General features: G+C 37.5%; 1 protein-coding gene across 17 annotated transcripts in view; it reads left to right on the forward strand.

Moving 5' to 3' along the window:
* Positions 1-18,884, forward strand: part of R3HDM1 (R3H domain containing 1) — a 203,008-nt gene that overhangs the window by 143,378 nt on the left and 40,746 nt on the right. For all 17 annotated transcript variants that reach the window (XM_053214946.1, XM_027055875.2, XM_053214950.1 and 14 more), the window contains 2 exons: positions 8,329-8,483; positions 13,024-13,175. In XM_053214946.1, the coding sequence (XP_053070921.1) occupies positions 8,329-8,483; positions 13,024-13,175 (307 nt within the window). The remainder of the gene's footprint in view (positions 1-8,328; positions 8,484-13,023; positions 13,176-18,884) is intronic.

Here is an 18,884-nt window from a genome sequence, read left to right on the forward strand (position 1 = left end):
TTCACCATAGAGAATGATGTTATCTGTGGGTTTTTCATATATTGGCTTTATTGTGTCAGTGTATGCTCCCTCTAAACCTACTTTGTTGACGGTTTTTATCACGAATGGATGTTGTCTTTTGTCACATGTTTTTTCTGCATCTATTGAGCTGATGATGTGGTTTTTAATCTTTTTCTTATTAATGTGATGTATCATGTTGATTGATTTGCAAATACTGAACCACCCTTGCATCCCTGGAATAAATTTCACTCTACACTGGTGAATGATTTTCTTTTTATAGTATATTATTGGATTTGGTTTGCTGACATTTTGTTGAGAATTTTTGCATCTGTGTTCATCAGAGATAATGGCCCGTAGTTTTCTTTTTGTGTGTGGTGTATCTGGTTTTGGTAACAGAGTAGTTCAAGCTCATACAATGAACTTGGAAGCTTTCCTTCCTTTTCTGTTTTTTGGAATTGTTTGAGAAGAATAGGTATTAAATTTTCTTTAAATGTTTAAAAGAATTCCCCTTTGAAGCTATCTGGTCCTGGACTTGTGTTTGGGGGGAGTTTTTTGATTACTGGTTCAATGTCATTGCTGGTAATCGGTATGTTCAAATTTTCTGTTTCTTCCTGATTCCATTTTAGAAGATTATATATTTCTAAGAATGTATCCATTTCTTCTAGATTGTCCAGTTTGTCGCATATAGTTTTTATAATATAATCCTTTTAATTTCCATGGTTGTCAGTTATTTCTCCTCCTTCGTTTCTGATTTTCTTTTAAATTTTTTTTAATGTTTATTTATTTTTGAGAGAGAGACAAAGCACAAGCCGGGGAGAGGCAGAGAGAGAGACGGAGACACAGAATCCGAAGCAGGCTCCAGGCTCTGAGCTGTCAGTACAGGGACTGACCTGGGACTGCGAGATCATGACCTGAACCAAAGTAAACCATGGCCACTTAACCGACTGAGCCACCCAGGCGCCCGCTTCATTTCTGATTTTATTTATTTAAGTCCTCTCACTCTCTTTCTTTCTCTCTCTCTCTCTCTCTCTCTCTCTCTCTCTCTCTCTCTTTCTCTCTCTCTTTTTAGTGAGTCTGGGTAATGGTTTATCACTTGTGTTGATCTGTTCAGAGAATCAGCTCCTGGTTTCATTGATCTATTCTTTTGTGTTTTTAGTATCTGTTTCATTATTTCTGCTCTGATCTTTATTATTTCCTTCCTTCTACTGACTTTGTGCCTTGTTCTTTTCCTAGCTCCTTTAGATGTAAAGTTAGATTGATAATTTGAAGTTTTTCTTGCTTTTGAGATAGACCTGTATTGCTGTAAATTTCCCTGTTAGAACAGCTTTTGCTGCATCCCAAATATTTTGGCCCATTGTGTTTTCATTTTCATCTGTCTCCATGTATTTTTTTAATTCCTCTTTGATTTCTTGGTTGAGCCATTTTAGTAGCATGTTATTTAGCCCCCATGTATTCATGTTTTCAAATCTTTTCTTGTGGTTGATTTCTAGTTTCATACCATTGTGGTCAGAAAAAATACATGACTGGTTTTTTTTAATTTATTGAAATTTGTTTTGTGGCATAACACATGATCTGTTCTGAAGACTGTCTCGTGCACTTGAATGTGTAAGCTCCTGTTTTTGGATAGTATGTCCTGAATATATCTGATAGGTCCGTCTGATCCAGTGTGTCATTCAGAGCTCCTGCTTCCTTGTTTTCTATCTGGAGGATGTATCCATTGATGTAAATGGGGTATTACCATCCCCTACTGTTATTGTATTACTATCATTTCTTCTTTGATGTCTTTTAATAGTTACTTTATATATGTAAGAATTTCAAAGTTAGGTACATAAGTACTTATTATTGTTACAACCTCTTGTTGGATTGTTCCCTTTAGCATTACGCAGTGTCCTTCTTTGTTTCTTGTTACAATCTTCGTTTTAAAGACTGTTTTGTGCAATACGAGTTTCGCTACCCTAGCTTGCTTTTCACTTCCATTTTCACAGTACATTTATTTGTATTCCTTAACTTTCAGTCTGCATGTGTATTTAGGTCTGAAGTGAGTCACTTGTAGGCAGCATATTGATGGGTCTTGCTTTCTTATCCATGCATTCACCCTGTGTCTTTTGATTGGTGCCTTTAGTCTATTTACATTCAGAGTAGTTATTGATGGGTATATATTTACAGCCATTTTGTTATTTGTTTTATGGTTGTTTTTGTAAGTTCTTCTCTGTTCTCTGTTCCTTTCTTCTTTTGCTCTCCTCTTTTGTGGTTTGACGGCTTTCTTCAGTGAAATACTTAGATTCCTTTCTCTTTATTTTTTGTGTATCTATTACAGGTTTTTGTTTTGTGGTTACCATTAGTCTCACATATAATATACATATAGAAGTCTATATTACATTGATAGTTGATTTAAGTTTGAACCTATTGTAAAAGCAATAAATTTTTACTCCCCTCCACGTCACATTCTATGTATATGATGTCATATTTACATCCTTTTTTAACTGTTTTTTAAAGTTTATCTATTTTGAGAGAGAGCAGGAGAGGGGTAGAGAGAGGGAGAGAGAGAATCCCAGGCAGGCTCCATGCTTAGTGAGGAGGTCAACGCAGGGCTTGATCCCATGACCATGAGATCATGAGCTGAGGCTAAATCAAGATCTGGCCACTTAACCAGCTGAGCCACCCAGGCACCCCTACTTCACATTCTTTTATTTTGTGGATCCCTTAACTGATTTTCATAGATATATTTATTTTACTGGTTTTGTGCTTTACCCTCAGTGATTAATCTACCACTTTGTGTTTGTATTTACATATGAATTTTTTTTGTTTCATAATTTTGTTACTCCTGATTATGGCCTTTTCTTTCCACTCAAAGAATGTCCTTTAGGGGTGCCTGGATGGTTTAGTCAGTTAAGCATCTGACTCTTGATCTCACCTCAGGTCTTGATCTCAGGGTCATGAGTTCAGGTCCTGCATTGGACTCCACACTGGGGGTGGAGCCTCCTTAAAAAAATAAAATGGATTTCTCTCTTTGTCACACTGCTTTCAATTATTAAGTGTCTTGGTGTGAACCTCGTTGGGTTTAATTTATTGGGGGCCTTCTGTGTCTTCTGAATCTGAATGTCTTGTTTCCTTCCTCAAATTCAAGAAGTTATCAGCTATTATTTCTTCAAATAAATTTTCTGCCTCCTTTTCTCTCTCATCTCTTTCTAGCATACCAATACTACAAATGTTACTACACCTGATGATGTCACTGAACAACCTTAACCTATTCTCATTTTTTATTATTTTTTCTTTTTGCTGTTCAGTTTGTTGCCTTTTCATTACCTGCCTTCCAAATCACTGATCTGTTCGTCTGTATCCTCTAATCTGCTAATTCTCTCTAGTATATTTTTCATTTCGGTTATTGAATTCTTCATCTGTTTCTTTTTTATATTTTCTCTTTGTTGAAATTCTCATTGAGTTTGTCCATTTTTTCTTTCTCAAGTCCAGTTAGTATCATTATGACCATTGCTTTGAGTTCTTTATCCTGACATATCGCTGATCTCAGGTTCATTTTGCCCTTTTGCTGCAGTTTTGTCCTTTCATTTGGGATGTACTCTTGTCTCCTCATTTTGTCTAACTCTCCACGTTTGTTTCTGTGTATTAAGAAGGTCAACTCTGTCTACTGATCTTGAAAGTAGTGGCCTTAAGAAAAAGAGGTCCAGTGGTGCTCAGTAGCACAGTATCCCCTTTTTACCAGAACCAGGTGCTTCGTGGTGGCTCCTCTGGGTTGCTTGTGCTCTGCTTTTGTGGCTGAGCCACTTTTGCCTTCAGTCCTCTTGGCTGTAATGGCCCACTTTGCATGTTGTAGGTAGGATTTGGTCCCTGTGCCGTTTAGGGCCCAGACTGGCCCAGAATCACTGTGGGCTTGTAGTTAGACAGTGTCAGCGGTCAGACCACAGGCCTGCCCTCAGCAGATCACCATACAGACCTGCATGTTGCATTCCCTGCCTTGTCCCCTGAGAGTCTTGTGTTGGTAGGCAGGACCAGCAGCAGACCAGATGCCTGCCCCCACTTTGTCTGCCATGGCTGCAGGGTTCCCAAAATGGCGGGCTCTCTTCCTGTCCTGCCCCTGAGAGCTTTTTATTGGTGCGTGTGGCTGGCAGTGAGATCAGATGTCTGCTCCTAGGCCATCTGCTGGGGCTGCAGTGGAACTCGTTGTGCCTCTCATCCTTGTCCAGGCTGCTTGTAAAATGTGACACAGCAGGAGCCACTTAGGATTGTTATCTGTAGCATTTAAAACATCTGGAATAAGGCAAAGAACAAAATTAGAAGAAGATTAATGTGGGCTTCTTAGGAAAGATACTTTCTTTTAAAGTGTTTGATGGGGCGCCTAGGCGGCTCAGTCGGTTAAGTGTCTGACTTCGGCTCAGGTCATGATCTCGCGGTCCGTGGGTTCGAGCCCCATGTCGGGCTCTGTGCTGACAGCTCAGAGCCTGGAGCCTGTTTCAGATCCTGCATCTCCCTCTTTCTCTGACCCTCCCCTGTTCATGCTCTCTCTCTCTGTCTCAAAAATAAATAAATGTTAAAAAAAAAAAATTTTTTTTTTTAATAAAGTGTTTTGACGTTCTAGGGCGCCTGGGTGGCTCAGTCGGTTAAGCGTCCGACTTCAGCTCAGGTCATGATCTCACAGTTCATGGGTTCAAGCCCCGTGTCAGGCTCTGTGCTGATAGCTCGGAGCCTGGAGCCTGATTCAGATTCTGTGTCTCCCTCTCTCTCTACCCCTCCCCTGCTCACGCTCTGTCTCTCAAAAATAAATAAATGTAAAAAAAAATTTTTTTTAAGTGTTTGATGTGTTGTTTTTTGTTTTTTGGGGGTTTTTTGGTGAGAGAGGGAAAGACAGGGAGGGCAGGCTCCAGGCTCAGCACAAAGCCTGGCACAGGGCTCTGTCCCATGACCCTGGGATCATGACCTGAGCCAAAGTCAAGAGTCAGATACTCAACTGACTGAGCCACCTAGGCACCCCTACATTCTTATTTTTAATAGCTCTATTCTTATTTAAGAATATGTTCCCAGTTTGTTTATGCTACTTTTTTTTTTAATTTGTTTTTGTTTATTTTTGAGAGAGACACGGGCAGGGGAGGGGCAGAGAGAGAGAGAGAGAGACACAGAATCTGAAGTGGGCTGCAGGCTCCAAGCTGTCAGCACAGAACCCGATGCAGGGCTCGAACTCATAAGCCACGAAATCATGACCTGAGCCGAACTTGGACGCTCAACCAACTGAGCCACCCAGGTGCCCCTATACTTTTTCCTGACATTTTTCTTTTTCCTTAAGTCCAAGCTCAAATGGTATTACTTCTTTCAGGATTAATTTCACCCTCCTATTTTTGTAAGTGTTTTTTATACTGTTATTCTAATATAGTATCAGGGCTAAGAATACCTAATTCAAAGAAACGGGACTATGTCTTATTTTCTTTATATCCCCACCAGTAACATCCTGGGTTCACAGCTCAATACCCTGTGTAACAAATGATGAGGTGATGGAGTCGGATGTTTTAGACTTCATGTTATGTTGTCACATTGTCAAAACGTGCATGACGTTTGTGTGGAGATACACTGTGGCATGGATATTGATGGGGATTAGGTTGCATTAGGGTATCTAAAATAGCATTAGAAATTTACTGATGCACATTCCATGATGTAGTGTCCTATGACATGGAATCTAAAGCTATTTATTGAAAGTGTTCTCTGTCAGATGTTTTTTTCATAAGAAAATTTTCGGCTGGGGGCAGCTGGGTGGCTCAGTCGGTTGAGCATCCGGCTTCGGCTCAGGTCATGATTTCACGGTTGGTGAGTTCGAGTCCCACGTCGAGCCCCACGTCGGGCCCTGTGCTGACAGCTCAGAGCCTGGAGCCTGCTGTGGATTCTGTGTCTCTCTCTCTCTGCCTCTCCCCTGCTCATGCTCTTCCCTATCTCTCAAAAGTAAATAAACATTAAAAAAAAAATTTTTTTTTTAATGAAAATTTTAGGCTGGAAGGCTCCAGTGTGAATCTCCAGAAATTAGTAAATTTAAATAAATAAAGGAAATCAGAACACTTGCACATAAATTGGCTTTTCTTTTTCAAAGTTTTATTTCAAGGTAACCTATAACTTCAAATGTATTTTGAATAAACTATAAAAGTAGTATGAGAAACAGTTGTAAAGTTCCCTGGGAGGATGTGACTGTTTTAAGTCGAGGTATTTTAAGTCAGATTACATTACAGTGAATTCTGCCAGGTATCTACATTTTTCTTTTCAGTTGTATAGGACTGTAGGTCTGACAAGTCTGTCGTAAGTTACTTTCCCAGTCTATAAAGAGCTGAGCCCAAATTCTGACACTGCAGTATATGCTTGTGTATGTGTATGTTCTGAGATGGTATTTCCAACACAAGAAAAGATCAAATCTTCACATCCCATTTCCATTCGTGCCCTTTACGTTCCTAGGTGTGGAAATGTGTCAGCGTATGCTTGGATGGTGTTTGGCATTTAGAGCATGAATTTGAAATACATGTGATTTGATAAACTGTAAAGAGGGTTGAATGTTAACTGTTAGACTAAAGAACAAGAAGTAAGTTTCTTCTCCCCTTTTCCTTTTTCTGCCTGTGAGTTTTAAGTATTATAGAAAATTCACTCACAGAAAGGTTTAGGAAATAGCATATTATCCATCACTTCATTACTGACTAGGATTAGAATATAAATTTTCTGTACAAAGTTAGAATAGTTAGAAGTCATTTATAATGTGGCCATAAAGCATTATTGCCATAGACCTAGCATAATTTTACAAAACCGTTCACTGTTAAACAGTTCACTGTAATTGGATTTTTACTTTGTTGTTGTTAATATGTTTTTTCGTTAACAAATAATGCTTTGCATTTCTTTCTTTGTAAAAGGTTGATGTCAGATTGTATTTAGCTATTTAGTCATTGAGCAGAATCATAGAGGCTCCTAGACAACTACATTGATACTGTTATCTACAGTCGGTACCTGAGATGGGATCTTTGCCATGTCTGTTGCTTAAGAGATTAATAAGCATAGAAATGAAAACTGGTATTTATAATATAGCAAAATATATTTATAGTATTACCAGAGAAATCATTTCACTGACCTTTAGTTGTAGAAATTTGCATGGGCAATACTATAGTTTGGTTCATCTTTGTAGAAACTTTTCAAATACCCTGAAGCTGGATGGTTATTTTTATCTGGTTTCTTAAAAAAGAAAGAGAGAGAGAGAGAGAGAGAGAGAGAGAGAGAGAGAGAGAGAGAGAGAGAAAGAAAAGAAAAGAAAGAAAGAAAGAAAGAAAGAAAGAAAGAAAGAAAGAAAGAAAGAAAGAAAGAAAGTGATTTGTGGTAGCTTCTAGTAGTTTACTTAATTTTGAGATAATAGGTTTACCTAAAGGAATCCTCTTGGTGTCAAGAGACAAAATATGATTCTTTTTTTTTTTTAATGCATTTCTTACTACTCAGAGATTATCATTGTGGAGATTCTTGTTTAAATAACTCATGAATTCATTGATAAAAATAAACTTATACTTTTAATTTACTACTTAAGTTACTAATAGTGCCTTCAATTTAGAGAAGAGTTGTCCCTTAGGTGTTTCATGTGTGACTTCAGGTAAATTACTTAATCTCTTTAAGGACCTGTTTCTCTGTTAAGTGACCTTAATAATACATTAAGGAAATTATCTAAAAACTTGCTAAATAACTCCATTTTTCTTGTGCCCTTTACATATTCCTAATATAAGGATGCCTGTCTTAGTGTGACAACCATTCTATAAAAGTGGTTCTCCTCTTTCCTACTTTTGGTTTTCAGAAGAGCCAGATTCATGGGCATGCAACCTCTGATGTTACACAGGGCCCTGTGTTTGATTTGATGTTCTGCTGTTACCAACTAAAATTCTTAATAATTTTTCAACAAGCAGCCCTACATTTTCCTCTTGCACAGGGACCAGAAATGATATAGCCATTACTGGTCCTCAGAAATCAGTCGTCATATATAGTTGTCATAATATACATTGAATAGTAATTTTCTATGTAAACCATTTAAATTTCCTTAACTACAAAGGAAATCTTTGTACACAAATTTTATCTGAATGTATTTTAAGTGGGGAAAAATACAGCTGGGGGTTACCTATACAGTAAATCCTTTAAATGTTAGTTCTCATAATGAGGGTTTTTTAAATTTGCTATTTTAACAGTTCTGTTGTTTTATTTTTATTTATCTTTTTGTCATCTTAAAACACAAAAGTATTTGCTTAAAACACAAAAACATTATGTTAGATGAAAAAAAATTACATTCAAAGCAAGGTTTAACTCCTTATGCCATTACAGGTTATCAAGTTATACCCAACCACCAGCAAAACTACCAAGGACTAGTTGGAGTTCAGCAACCCCAGAGTCAGAGTCTAGTTGGTGGCCAGCCCAACAGCATTGGAAATCAGATCCAAGGAGTAGTCATCCCATATCCTTCAGTGCCATCATACCAGGTATGTTGTCACTATTAGCATCTTTGGGTAGAGGTAAATATATAAAATACATAGCTACAGTGCATCTTCTTTCTTTTCTTATTATAGGGGAAATGATTCTGTGATACATAATTTATAGTCATAAGAGTTGTATTAGTTATAGCAATTTTGTTTTACCTCATTGTATTGCTTTATTCATTCAATTCTTTAATTTTTATAAATAATTAAATGTGTACTACCACATGAACCACATTGGTATTGGCAAGAAAATTTTCTTTCGCATTGTCTATGTTTCCAATGATAGAAACATATAACAACCTAGTATCTGATTCTTTTCTTCAGCTCCTTAGAAAGTCTTGTTGAGAGGGGGATGACAGGGAAAATAGAGGGAGAGGTAGGTATTTAAAAGAGTGAGGCAGAATACAAACTATAAATCAGTGTTGATAGAATAGAAAAGAATGTCAGGTTTTCCATGGAACTGATCTTTTTCCCTACCACCAGTCCTAGAAAGGAATGGCATATCATGTATTAAAAATGTTGTGGACTTTTGGTCACTACATAAAATGAGTTATGAAGTGTATCTTGTCTTTATATTCCCCAGAACAATTTACACAAGCACAGAATAACTGTTGTACAAAATACTGAATATAGTTTAACAGAGAACTACTACACTTTAAAAATTTTTTTATTATTGGTTCTATTTATTTAAAAGTCATAAAACTGGGGCACTTGGTGGCTCAGTTGGTTCACTGTCTGACTTTGGCTCAGGTCACAATCTCCCAGATCATGAGTCCAAGCCCCGCATTGGGCACTCTACTGACATTGCAGAGCCCGCTTCAGACCCTCTGTCTCCTCTCTGCCCCTTCCGCACCCACCCCGGAAAGTAAACTTTAAAAAAGTAAATAAATAAAAGTCATAAAACTATTTGTTTTCTATGTAAAAAGTGCATTGGGGGGCACCTTGTGACTCATTCGGTTGAGCGTCCAAATTCGGCTCAGGTCATGGTCTCATGGTTCGTGAGTTCAAGCCCTGCATCAGGCTCTGTGCTGACAGCTCAGAGTCTTGAGGCTCCTTCAGATTCCATGTCTCCCTCTCTCTCTGCCTCTGAGACAGTGCTCTGTCTCACTCTCTCTCAAAAAAATAAACATTTTTTTTTAAAAAGTATTGTGGATTTTAATTTATAGTTGTAAAGTAGAAATACCTATTGTTTCATGTATAGGTCAGGTATATTTAGTGTAATATGACACATTCTCAGAAATTTGTTTTACCTTTCCTTCATCCTTCTGGAATAACTTGCAAGTGAGTTTGTTTTATTAGCCTAATGGCTTTCCATACCTGAGTCTATTGTTAAGAAATCCAAAGGCCATTTTCATTCATCTCAATGAGGTAAAGATAAGACTAGTTAGTAAGATACATGTACATGTAAACAAGTTGGTGATGTATACAGTCCCATAACAGGATTATGAAATAAAACCATGAACCGATTAGGAACTTAAATACAGAAGTTCTCTGGAAAGATAAAAACCTTTAACTAGCTCTTAAAAGAAAATTATGGGCATAAGTTGGTTATGAAGAAATCCTGGGGATGGGGAAGGATATGAGCAAAGGTGCTAGCATATTCCATATAATTCCAGAAATTTTAAATTGAAATTAAATGTAAACTACAGAATTGTCAAGGAAGGGCTAGTGAGCACTAACAGTATGTCTAGTTTTCTAGCTTCCTGATAATAGAAAGCAACTAAGGAAGAAAGAAAACTAGGTTTTACATTTTTGTTTTCTTTCCAATCTCTCATGCTTTTTACTCCTTATCCTCTGTACTTGAGCCCAGGCACATGAGACTGCCCATCCCCTACTTCTCCATAGACATTAGACAGGATCAGTACCAGAGCAGGAACTCTCCCTTGTCAAGGACTTTGATCATGCTTCCTAACCCAGTACCCAGGCACTGTGAAAATAAGATCTGCCCTTCACCTTTAGGGGGTTCACAGTCTGGTGTGACTAATACAATTTTTAAATAAATTACAGACAGTATAGTTCTTTAAAAAGAGCTAGATATTGAAAATGTTTCAGTGCTAAGACAGTAATTATAATTTCTATAGCATACTTGTTTTTACAAGTTATAAATCATTTCTCAAGGTATTTTATATAATCTTCAAACTGGGTAAAAGACTATGAGAAGGATGGCTCTATAGAGCATTAAGAACTTGCCTTATAATTCCTACTACCTCTCGTAGACAGGCTAGGTGGTGATAAAATGCCATCTAAAAAATAAGCCAGAAAAATCATCTGTCCTTAGTAGATTGTATTTGGTGGCCATAGGTCTCAAGTACTGTTCCCTCTCTCTTTTTTGGTACTACAATTTTTTCTTTACCACTAGTTGTAGATTATTCTATAGCTTAAATCATCTAGATTGAGCTGTGTCATTTTCCCTGGATCTGTCTTCCATATGTATTAACTTAGATACTATCATAAATAATAATTTTAGAATGTTGCGCTCCCTCAGTAGACAAAAAGAGTTATTCAGAATTGGATAAATCAAACCAGTAACTTTCTCTTTGCAATAATTGAGCCAAATTGAAAGTAATAAAGGATTACTGCATTTTTTAAAAAGACTGGTTTGCCTTTCAGTAACATGTTATATAGGCAAGACTTAGAAGTTAATCAGTTTCCAGTGGTGCTTGGGTGGCTCAGTCGGCTAAGCGTCTGACTCTTGATTTCAGCTCAGGTCATGATCTCAGGGTTCATGAGTTCAAGTCCTGAATCAGACTTTGGGATGCTGACAATGGATCCTCTCTGGTGCCCTCTTTCTCTGCCCCTCCCCCACTTGCACACTCTCTCTTTCTCCGTGAAAATAAATTAACTAACTTAAAAAAAAGTTAATCAACTTCTAAATCACAGAGGCCAGATAGAATAGTGAGATGATTAAGGAGCTGACACTCTGGAGCCAGAGGGCATAGGTTCAAATCTTTTTTTTTTTTTTAATTGTTTTTTTTAATGTTTATCTTTATTTTTGAGACAGAAAGAGACAGAGCATGCGTGGGGGAGAGGCAGAGAGAGGGAGACACAGAATCGGAAGCAGGCTCCAGGCTCCGAGCTGTCAGCACAGAGCCAGACGCGGGGCTCGAACTCGTCAACTGTGAGATCATGACTCGAGCCCAAGTTGGATGCTCAACCGACTGAGCCACCCAGGCGCCCCCATAGGTTCAAATCTTAACTTCCCTTCTTGCTAGCTATACAACCTTGGGCAAGTTACTTAACCTCAGTTTTCCCATCTATAAAACAGGGATAATAAAAGTACCTTTTTCAGGTTATTAGGAAGACTTAATATTATAACACACATAAAGTTCTTAGAATGGAACCTGATGTGTGATGGTAACTAGTCAGTAATATTAACTTCCATTGTTATCACTATCCTACTATTACTACTATTGATACTACCATTGCTAACATCATCATCATCATCATAACCTTCAGAAGCTGTTACATTGGCCCTATTTACCAAAATCACTATAATCCACCCGTAATGTTGTGGCACATTTATGAATTAAAAACCCATTAGAACAACAACATCAGAAAAGCCAATTGTGTCTGTGGTTTCTATTTTAGAAAGTAGAGAAACCAGTGTACTGAAAAACCCATTCTGTTCATGTGGTTTCTATGTAGATAATATAGAAAACAGAACTGAAAGATCTGCTATTCACCAGGTGCCTACTGTGCTAGATCCTGTAAATAGAGACTACAGTGGAGATAATGCCTCCCATGAGATGGAGGTAGTATCCCATTTTTTCAGATACGAAGCTGATGATCCTCAGAATAGTTAAGTCATTTGCCCAAAGTCTCATAGATAGCCAAGGAATGGAGTCTATACCATGTCTGTTTATCTTAAGCTCCAAAACTCACACTCTTTATGATGCAGTGTTTCTCCCTGGTGCCCTACCTGAGTTTTACTTAGCTCTGCCTGAGACAAACTGTATTGTATTACTTTTTCCACATCAAATCATCATCCATATTTGGAAATGTCATCAGTGTTTGGAAACCGTTTTTTTTGTTTTGTTTTTTTTTTTTAGTTTATTTATTTTGAGAGAGAGAGAGAGTGCATGTGAGTGGGAAAGAAGCAGAGAAAAAGGGAGAGAGAGAATCCCAAGCAGGCTCCGCACTCTCAGCACAGAGCCAGACCCGAGGCTTGTACCCACAAACTGAGATAATGACCTGAGCTGAAATCAAGAGTCAGACACTTACCTGACTGCAACACTCAGGTGCCTCTGGAAACCGTTTCTTTTTTAAAACAAGTTTTACTTAAGGACATAAGTCACATTTTATGTTTATAACCTAATACATCTAGCCTACTATACAACTGATAAAGGCTAGCCAAAAATAATAGCTGGCTGAAAAGAACAGAAATAAAGTTGTGGTACTGTAGCTAATTTATCATGACAGCCAATTGGCAGTTTTAGCTTATTCCTAAATGTTGATACTGGAAAAGTTTATGGAGGCTGGAGACGTTAACATTTGCCAAATTTTGAAGAACCTTTTTCCCTTTAAATTGTCTTTCAAATTTTAGGTTTCACTGCCTCAAAGTTCTCAAGGAATTGCCCATCAGACTTATCAGCAGCCTGTTATGTTCCCTAATCAGTCTAATCAAGGATCTATGCCCACAACAGGAATGCCGGTTTACTATAGTGTCATTCCTCCTGGTCAGCAAAGTAATTTAAGGTGAGTATGACCAAGAAACCTAATCCTATAGCTTCTCATTGTTTATCATGATTATGGTCTGTTGCTAATTTTAAAATTGAGTAAAGAGCATGACCTGAAGTGATTGTCTAATATAGAATAGAAAAACTATGATACAGTCTACTTTTCTAATAGTTCTTTTAACAGAATCAGTATATGCAAAACATTTCATATGTAAACTGAACAAGAGTCAAATCGTCTCTCATGTGCCTAAAAGTAGGCAGTTCTCCTCTTAACCAGTAGTTGGCCATAGACCTTGGAGTTTGGAGCATTTAATATTTAAGGTTTTTGTAAGGAGTCAGGGGAGAATATTTCTTGTGTATAACCTTAGCAGCAAAATTTCTTAACTGAAATTTTTCAGGCTACAGGGAACTCATTTTTCATCAGTAAGAGGAGACAGGCATATAGAAGAAGCAAATGATAATAGCTCTGTGTAAAAGCAAGTTATGAAACTACTTCTTTAGCTGCTTCAACTTGGAAGAACAGAAGCTTCTCTGATAAGCCTAATGTGATATAAATAGTAATCTTCCTTTGAATTGGGTAACTTTAGTCCATTATTCAGTAAGTATTACAGTCTTTGATTTATTCTCATGACATCCCTGTAAGGTTGCCAGAGGGACTGCATTGCTCTTTTCAAGAAGGAAGACCTAAGTTTTCATTGCTGGTAAGAGGTTGGCACCGGTTATGGTTACCGGTGATGATATTTAGGGGTGAGAAAAGGATTGACAGACTTGTTTCATTGAATCTGCTTGGGAGAATGGAGACTTGGCTCTCGTATTTGTTACCAGACACAACACACACACATAGGAACTCACATATTTCCTCAGTCATGGCTCTCATTTCATCTGTTGTCTCTCTCTCTCTCTCTCTCTCTCACACACACACACACACACACACACACACACACACACACACACAGAGGATTCGCTTATTTCCTTGCCCTTTCCAGCTCTGTGACGGTCACAGATTGAAGAGGCCCAGGATTTTTAATCAGCAAGTTGGTTGTGTCTTTGAGGTAGAGCAGCTACACACTGAAAATAGAAATGTGTACTGTGTTTGGGGTGCCTGGGTGGCTCAGTTGGTTGAGCATCCAGCTTTGGCTCAGGTCATGATCTTACTATCCCTGCATGTTCAAGCCCCACACCGGGCTCTGTGCTGACAGCTCGAAGCTTGGAGCCTGTTTCAGATTCTGTGTCTCCCTCTCTCTCTGCCCCTCCCCCACTCATGCTCTGTCTCTCTCTCTCTCTCTCTGTCAAAAATAAAATAAACGTTAAAAAATTTAAAAAAGAAATGTATACTGTGTTAAATTTCCCATTTGTTGTGTAAGTTTAAATTCTGTAAATAAGGAGAAATGCTCCCAATCTGAACTTCTTTTTCTGATTTATGTAAATTTGGGGTCTGTAATGCCAGTTCAGGATTTCAGTTGTCAGAAGCAGAATTTTGTGCTAACACAAGTGAAATGGATGGTGTGAGAATGGCTGTGAATTACCTGCTTTTTGAACCAAAGTGTAACGTTTTGTTGACCTGAGAGAAAATTACCAAAGAAATCATTCCAGTGTAGAGCAGAAGCTGAGAGAAGGGGATATTACTTAATACAGTGACTTATTTGAGATCAAAGGACCCCTGCTTTTGTAAGTTTTATAGGCTTGCATGCTGGGTAGAGGGGCTTTCTTGAAAGAAGATCAGGTCTAAAAGGACCTATAAAGATGGCTTAGACTTTATAAAAACTTTCCCATGTTTGTTATATTTATCATTCCTTTGAAACAAAAGCAATCTTGTCTCGACTTCCGAGGGAGCTGGCCCTGGGAGTGTCTACAGATGGGAAAGAGCACAGCTCTGTACTACCCACCCCTAAATTCAACCTTATTTTAAGAATGATGGCAGGATGGGACGCCTGGGTGGCTCAATCCGTTGAGCGTCTGACTTCGGTTCAGGTCATGATCTTGCGTTTTGTGAGTTTGAGTCCCGCATCGGGCTCTGTGCTGACAACTCAGAGTCTGGAGCCTGCTTCGGATTCTGTGTCTCCCTCTCTCTCTGCCCCTCCCCCACTCATGCTCTCGCGCGCTCTCTCTCTCTCTCTGTCAAAAATAAAAATAAACTTTAAAAAAAAATGGTGGCAGGATCTAAAAACTGTCAAGTAGAATGCTAATAACTACACTTTGGAAAGAACCATATGAACTTTTAGTTCCTGGTCCTGCTTCCACAAGAAAATAAAAATATGGGGAGCTGGCCTTGGCCTGAGGAATAGCTTGGAAGCCCAGCAATTAAAAGAGAAGTGAGATTCCCCTCCAACTTTAATCTTGAGAAAAACTTTTGGGAATTACTCAGTTTAGTGCGTAGACCTAGAAGAGAAGAGTAAGATAAGTTTGAAATAAGCTAGCTGTAAATTGACAGTAGTGATTGGTTACTATGTAACAAACTACATTGATCTCTTCCAACTACAGATTACCAATGTGAGAAATGGAATGGATGGCACATAAAGCAAGAATGTGTATCCTGTCACACTTTTATCCTGATACCTTTTATGCTAGTTATTAGGTAGGAGTATAAGTTGTACACAGAATTGATTAAGGATACCTTTGAGTGGAAAACATCTGTAACTAATGTTATTTTTTTTTTAATTTTTAAATTAAAAAAAAATTTTAACTATAACAGCATTTTAAAAAATGTAACAGCATTCTTTACTGAAATTTTATTGGTGATTCTGGGCAATATTTAATAAGCAAATTGCTATAATATTTCAGATTTCCAATGTAAAGATCAACTGTTGGCATTTATTAATTAGATCATTGTATTACAATCCAAGGGCTAATATTATAGAGACCATTCCTTCATAAATCTAGATTTGTTCTATAAATTATATTTTATTTACATATTCCATGCAGAGCAGAGGTTTATCTGAATATTTCAGCACCTAGAGCAGGGCCTAGCCCAGGGTAGAAGCTCGGTAAATGCATAGTGAATTGAATACACTTCTTTAAAGACAGAGGCCAACTTACACATATGTATTGGTACATATATATTATTCTCAATTATGTACAGTTATTGGCCTTAATGTTACTATTTTGTGTCTGCAACCTCTATATGCTCTTAAATTTTTCGTTAATATTTTTACTACAAAATAAATTATGCTTGCTGACACAAATTAAACGATCAATACAAAGGTGTGTAAAATGAAGGCTAATCATTAGGCCCCACTCTGCCCTCACCTCCAGGTGACCAGTGTTCACGTTCTAGAGTGTGCGTTCTGTCACATTAGCCTCCTGCCCAAATAAATACATACACGTCTAAAATACACAGGTATTGAAATTAGGTTAGGTGGTAGGTTCTAATGAAATAGTATCTTGTGAATACAAGATTGTATTAACAATGTATTGTGAAGATCAGATTAGTAAGATTCAGCGTAAGACATTCTTGTTTAACAATGTAAGACATTCTTGTATTAACAATGTATTGTGAAGATCAGATTAGTAAGATTCAGTGTAAGACATTCTTGTTTTGTGTGTTTGTTTTTTCCTCATTTCATCATAAACATAATTTTACGTAAATGAAATCATATGCAGACAGTATTTTGTTGTTCTGATTGCCTTCTCTCCCCTGACCCTGTCAACGAGATCATTTTCCATATACACACATGTTGGATAACCCATGTTTCTCTCCTGGTTTGTATCCTTCCTCACTTCCTCCTTGTACCTAATCATATGGTAACACAGATAATGGGTATGGAGACACAAGTAAGATAGATTAACACAGACATAAAATGGAATTTATAAATAGTTTAAAATATAAAATGTCTACAATTTGCGTTTTTTTAAATATACAACCATATCATGTTTGAAATATGAGAGAATTAAATCTTTCAAATTTAGTAATATGACTGATAACAGATTTTTTTTTTCAGCTAGCTTCATTTCTTTATTTTAAGATACTGCTTATAACTTCTGCCATTTTCTCAGGAGTCCAAATGTATGCCCTGTTCCTTAAGGCTCTTCATCATGGAATCTACCTGATTTGATATCAGGTTATGAAGAGGTCTAACTTAGGTACTTTTTATAGATAACTGAATCTTGTGCCATGAGGCGTTAATTGATTGGGGGGGGGGCATTATATGGTTAGGAAAAGATGAGCTAAGGGGGGCCTGGGTGGCTCAGTCGGTTAAGCGTCTGACTCTTGATTTCAGTTCAGGTCACGATCTCACGGTTTGTGAGATCAAGCCCTACATCTGTGCTAACTGCAACAAACCTGCTTAGAATTCTCTCTCCCTTTCTCTCTGCCCCTCCCCTGCTCTCTCTTTCTCTCTCAAAATAAAGAAACATTTAGAAAAAAATTTAGAAAGAAGTTGAGCTTTGGAGTCAAAACCTGTCTTCAAGCATGTGTGACTTTAGGCAAGTTTTTTAGTCTTTTTGCACTTTGGTTTTCTCATGTGTAAAATAAGAATAATACCTCACAGGATCGGTGTGCAGAATTCCATGTGTAGGACTTTGTGTATGAAAATTATTCTAAAATATAGTATATACTGCCTATGTTCTTAGGTAGAAGACACTGAAAATTGTTAATAAAACTTTTTATTGCTTATTCAGAGCCATAATCCTGAGCATCAGTAATTATGCTCAGTAATTGTGCCCCCACAGAAGTTTGAAGCATGTTGGAGATATTTTCACTTACTTTCTAATATCAGGCTCTTTGTCACTTATAGTCAGTGTAGGTGCTTTAAATCTGCAGTGGAGTTACTAGAACTAGGTTTTTAAAAAGAAAGGCTGTGAGTCAGATCCTGGAGGGCTCTACTTTGAAAAAAGGTTTTGATATCCTTGAGGAGTTGGTGACTTCTGTTTTAATAGTTCACATGCCTTTACCTCATATCTGGATCTGAGCTGTGTTCCAGATTATTGTGCTTGCTGGTCAGACACTTACCCGAAAAGTAGTAGGAACGATGAAAGAAACCATAGAGTATCATTAGTTTGTCCTTGAAGCAGAAAATATTTTCGAATGTTATTCCCAAGTAGACTAAATATAATAAAATGTTAGTTTATTTTCTAAATGACTTGTGTTTTCTATGTGACCAGAATTTACATATTCTTTTCTTGTATGCCAAGCATACTTCTTAAAAGACATTCACTTTGTAGATTTAAGAACATTTATCTTGGGGTGCCTGGGTTGCTCAGTCAGTTAGGCATCCAACTCTTGGTTTCAGCTCAGGTCATGGTCTCATAGTTCGTGGGTTCGAGCCTCATGTTGGTCTCTGTGCTAATACCAAGGAGCCTGGTTGGGATTCTTTCTCTCTGCCCCTCCCCTACTTGTGCTCACTCGCTCTCTCTCAAAATAAATAAACTTTAAAAAAAAAAAGAAAGAAAGAAAATTTATCCTCATTTACTTCAGTGAATTTGAAATCTGCATTTTTACCAAAACACTAAGCTGAGGAATGAAAAAGTATACTACATTATCCCTTCAGAATAACTTACATAAAGGAAATATATACAATTGAACATTGTTGTCAATTTGTATTTGCAAAATTGCCTATTCCCTATAATTTATTTATAATCCAAAAATATATATTTGCAGGCTTTCTCAGCCATTTGAACATATGCACAGAGCAGTGAAAAATTTGAGTCACCCAACGTACACATTCTCAGCTGAGGTCAAACAGGTTAAGTCTTCCACTTTATTTCAGCTCTCATACTGGAAATTTCCTTT

This window comes from Acinonyx jubatus, chromosome C1 (assembly GCF_027475565.1).
Source record: "Acinonyx jubatus isolate Ajub_Pintada_27869175 chromosome C1, VMU_Ajub_asm_v1.0, whole genome shotgun sequence".
Lineage (NCBI taxonomy): Eukaryota > Metazoa > Chordata > Mammalia > Carnivora > Felidae > Acinonyx > Acinonyx jubatus.